Source organism: Geospiza fortis, unplaced genomic scaffold (genome assembly GCF_000277835.1).
Source record: "Geospiza fortis unplaced genomic scaffold, GeoFor_1.0 scaffold78, whole genome shotgun sequence".
NCBI lineage: Eukaryota > Metazoa > Chordata > Aves > Passeriformes > Thraupidae > Geospiza > Geospiza fortis.
In genome coordinates this window covers 2,214,838-2,218,066 of record NW_005054339.1, presented here as the reverse complement: position 1 = coordinate 2,218,066, position 3,229 = coordinate 2,214,838, and the positions used below count along the sequence as shown (strand labels likewise).

General features: G+C 45.7%; 1 protein-coding gene across 1 annotated transcript; it reads left to right on the top strand.

The window, feature by feature from the left end:
• Positions 1-4: 4 nt before the first annotated feature.
• SMIM4 (small integral membrane protein 4) lies at positions 5-1,547 on the top strand (the record flags this gene model as incomplete). The annotated part of the gene is made up of 2 exons (XM_005422509.2): positions 5-125; positions 1,212-1,547. Coding segments are annotated over 2 exons (198 nt in total), but the record flags the coding sequence as incomplete, so codon positions are not given.
• Positions 1,548-3,229: the final 1,682 nt, after the last annotated feature.

Here is a 3,229-nt window from a genome sequence, read left to right as displayed (position 1 = left end):
CCTTTGGAGGCTGGTGCCCGGGGAGCGGCGCTTTGGCTTTTACAGGTTCCTGCCCTTCTTCTTTGTGCTCGGCGGAGCCATGGAGTGGTTCATGATCAACGTCCGCATCGGCAAAGAGACCTTCTGTGAGTGCGGGGCCCATCAGCCGAACAGCAGCGCGGGCTCGGCGGGGCCTGGCCCGGAGCGCCCCGGCTGCTCCCGCTCGGGCAGCGTGCGGCATTGCAGGCTCTGCTTCCCCAGCAGAAACAAACAAAAATCCTGGGTTTAGAGTACTGAATAAAATTAAAAGAGGGTATATCTAGATTGGATATTAGGGAAAAAATTCTTTCCTCTCGGGATTGTGAGGCTTTGTCACAGATGGCCCAGAGAAGCTGTGGCTGCCCCAGCCCTGGAAGCGTCCAAGGCCAGGTTGGATGGGGCTTGGAGAAGACTGGCCCAGCAGAAAGTGTCCCTGTCCATGGCAGAGGGATAACCTTTAAGGCCCCTCTCAATTCAAACCATTCTGCAATAATTGAAAAAGACTCATGAGGTTTGCCAGCATTTAAGCAGAGGTGTGGTGTTATCTGAAATACTTCTACAATTTAAAAAATAAGTATGAAAACAGCTCAAGAGGACTTGGCTAATGGCGCTTAGTTTCTGTAAGTCAAAGCATTTCTTTCTAATGTGACATTCCTCCCCTTAATAAACCCTGCTAGAAATTTTTGTGTACTTCACTGAAGGGATCAGCTCAACTGTATATGGTATTAGGGAGCAGGGAGGCAGGAAGAATGACTGGGAGGACCATAGAGGTGGGAATATTCCTGTGTTTTGTTGATATAAAAAAGACTAAAATACTGAAGTCAGGCTAGAAGCCCTCAGGCATTGACTTCATGCCTATAATTTAATTTCCCTTCAGCTAGTTAGGGCATTTGTAATTTTAATTACCCTCGTGGGAAAGTAGACCAGAAACAACTATTTCACATTGGAAACTTAGTTTTCCTAGAAAAATATTTCATTGGGACTGATGGGAAGAACTTTAGCCTATATGTGAGAGAACCTGAGCTATTTTAAGTGGCAATAAGGATTTCTGTTGGCTTGAATTTCCAGTTGCCTGTCAGTCAGCATCTGCAAGAGAAGTTTGGATTGAAAAGTTTAAAAAGAGATTATAGGATTCATGTATTTAACACCAGCTTGCACTGGGGAAACTAACATAAAACATCTTTTTTCTGCAGATGATGTTTACCGTAGGAAACAATCTGAAAGACAGTACGAGGCAAGGATGGAGAAAGGGGAATTTTCAGAAAGCTGAAACTCTTCAAGGGGGAGCTCCTGAGTGCTTCAAATGTACAAGTGACAAAGCAGCAGCACTGCCACGTTGAAGGTGGGGGAAGATGCTGGCTCTGCAAGATGAACTGTGATCCACACATGTGTGTAATATACTCAGATGGTTCTTTCATATCTGTAATATTTGTATTTAAATGAAGTGAAAATTTCATTGTGTTTGGGCCTCTGCCACTAATTTAATGCTTGCTTAGTGCTTTTAAATAAAGTAAACTGAGTAAACCGTCTGGCTGTTGCTTTTATTTGCTTGGTCAAACACCCCCCTTGTGACAAGACCAGTGGGAAAGAAACATCACAGGGTGCATCCATCTCAGCATAATGGAAATAGTAATTTTGAGTTACTTTCTTTTCTACTTACAGGAACTGTTCTGGCAGCTGACTTGTTTTCTTTGCAGTGTGGCACAATTTTAACTGGATAAAGAGAGCAGAGATTTGCTGCTCAGTGTTTGCTCAGCCCACAGTGTGTGGAGAGTGAGCCGTGTGTTTGGGCTGTGCTGCCCAGGTCTGACAGGCACCAGAGCAATGTGCAGTGTCAGTCCTGGCAGCCCTGAGGCCTGGGGTGGGAATCCTGGCCCCAAGGCAGGAGAACAGGGCTGGCTGCTGTGTCCCAGCAGGGTTTGCTCCCTGCACAGGGACACAGGGAGCGAGGTGAGGTCGGTGACCGGCACAGTGTAATCTTCGAGGATCCTGCTTTGATACAATTGTTTAATTTCTGAGGGGTGCAGGCTAAAGGTGCAACAAAGAAGCCAATTCTTAAGATCAACCTAAAATCAACCCCGTGGGCGTTCACGCACTTACAGGGTTCCTGTGCCGTCTCCTGCCAGCCTTTTTAAGTCTTCTTCAACTCAGAGACAGGGGCAGCTCTGTAGAGGTCAAGGTGCAGGTTTTCCACTTGCAAAACAAAGGGGAACCTTCCTTTTGTGCCTTCCAAGGACTTCATCTGGAGGATTAGTGCTTCTTGTGTTTACAAGGGATAAAATCTGGCAGAATTTAAGATGTGATTATGTCACTGCATATTTTGACTGAGCAGCAAGTGAATAACTTGAGGAAAGCCTCTATTTATTCCTCTAGAATAAGAACCTTTGACTTCAGTTCCAAGGTAGAGCCCAAAACTCGCGAACAACCTGATTTTGCAGCCACAGACCATCACACTGAAGTCAACCCTGACTGTAGCAGTAAAGAATAAATCAATAATGAAAAAGCCAGATTTTGAAAACTGCTGAGCTTTAGCTCCATCTGATTTTATTTCTTGAGCTTTTTGAAACTCTCTTGTGCTCTGTTGTCATAAAACAAGGAAGTTTTTCAATATACGAGGGGTTTTTTCAAGCAAGAGCCCTGTGCCCTAGTTATTTCTCTGGACTCAGGAGCCTGATGTGAAAACTTCCTGAGGCTTCCCTGAAGCACTCAGAGTGCTCCACAGACAGTGAGAGCCAAGCCCAGTTCCCACTTCAGACCTCTTGCTTGTTTTGCAGTGACTGTTTCCCCTTGGCAGCTGAGAGCACCAGGCACATCTGGAAGATCTCAGGGATGTCTCCAGCCAGGTGAACAGAGGAGGAGGGAGGCTGTAGTCACTCACAAGATGTCTGGTGTCAGGGAGTTCCATGTCACTGACTGCTGCAGGAATAAAATCCTCTGAGTTGGCATCGCACCACTTCAGGCAACACAGAGCTGTTATGACAGAATATGAAGCTTGACATTTAGAAATCTGGGCTGCAGTCTCCAATCCTCAGTGTGTTTGCTACTGCTGACCCTTCGGCATTTTTAGATTTTGCCAGTCTCTCACTAATGCTGGAAATCAGAAAAACTGCAATTTTCCACTCCAAAATTCCAGCCCATTCCATAGCCAAGCACACTCGGGGATTTAGTATCAGTTTTAAACTACAGCCCATCTTCAACAACCAAAGCCTTC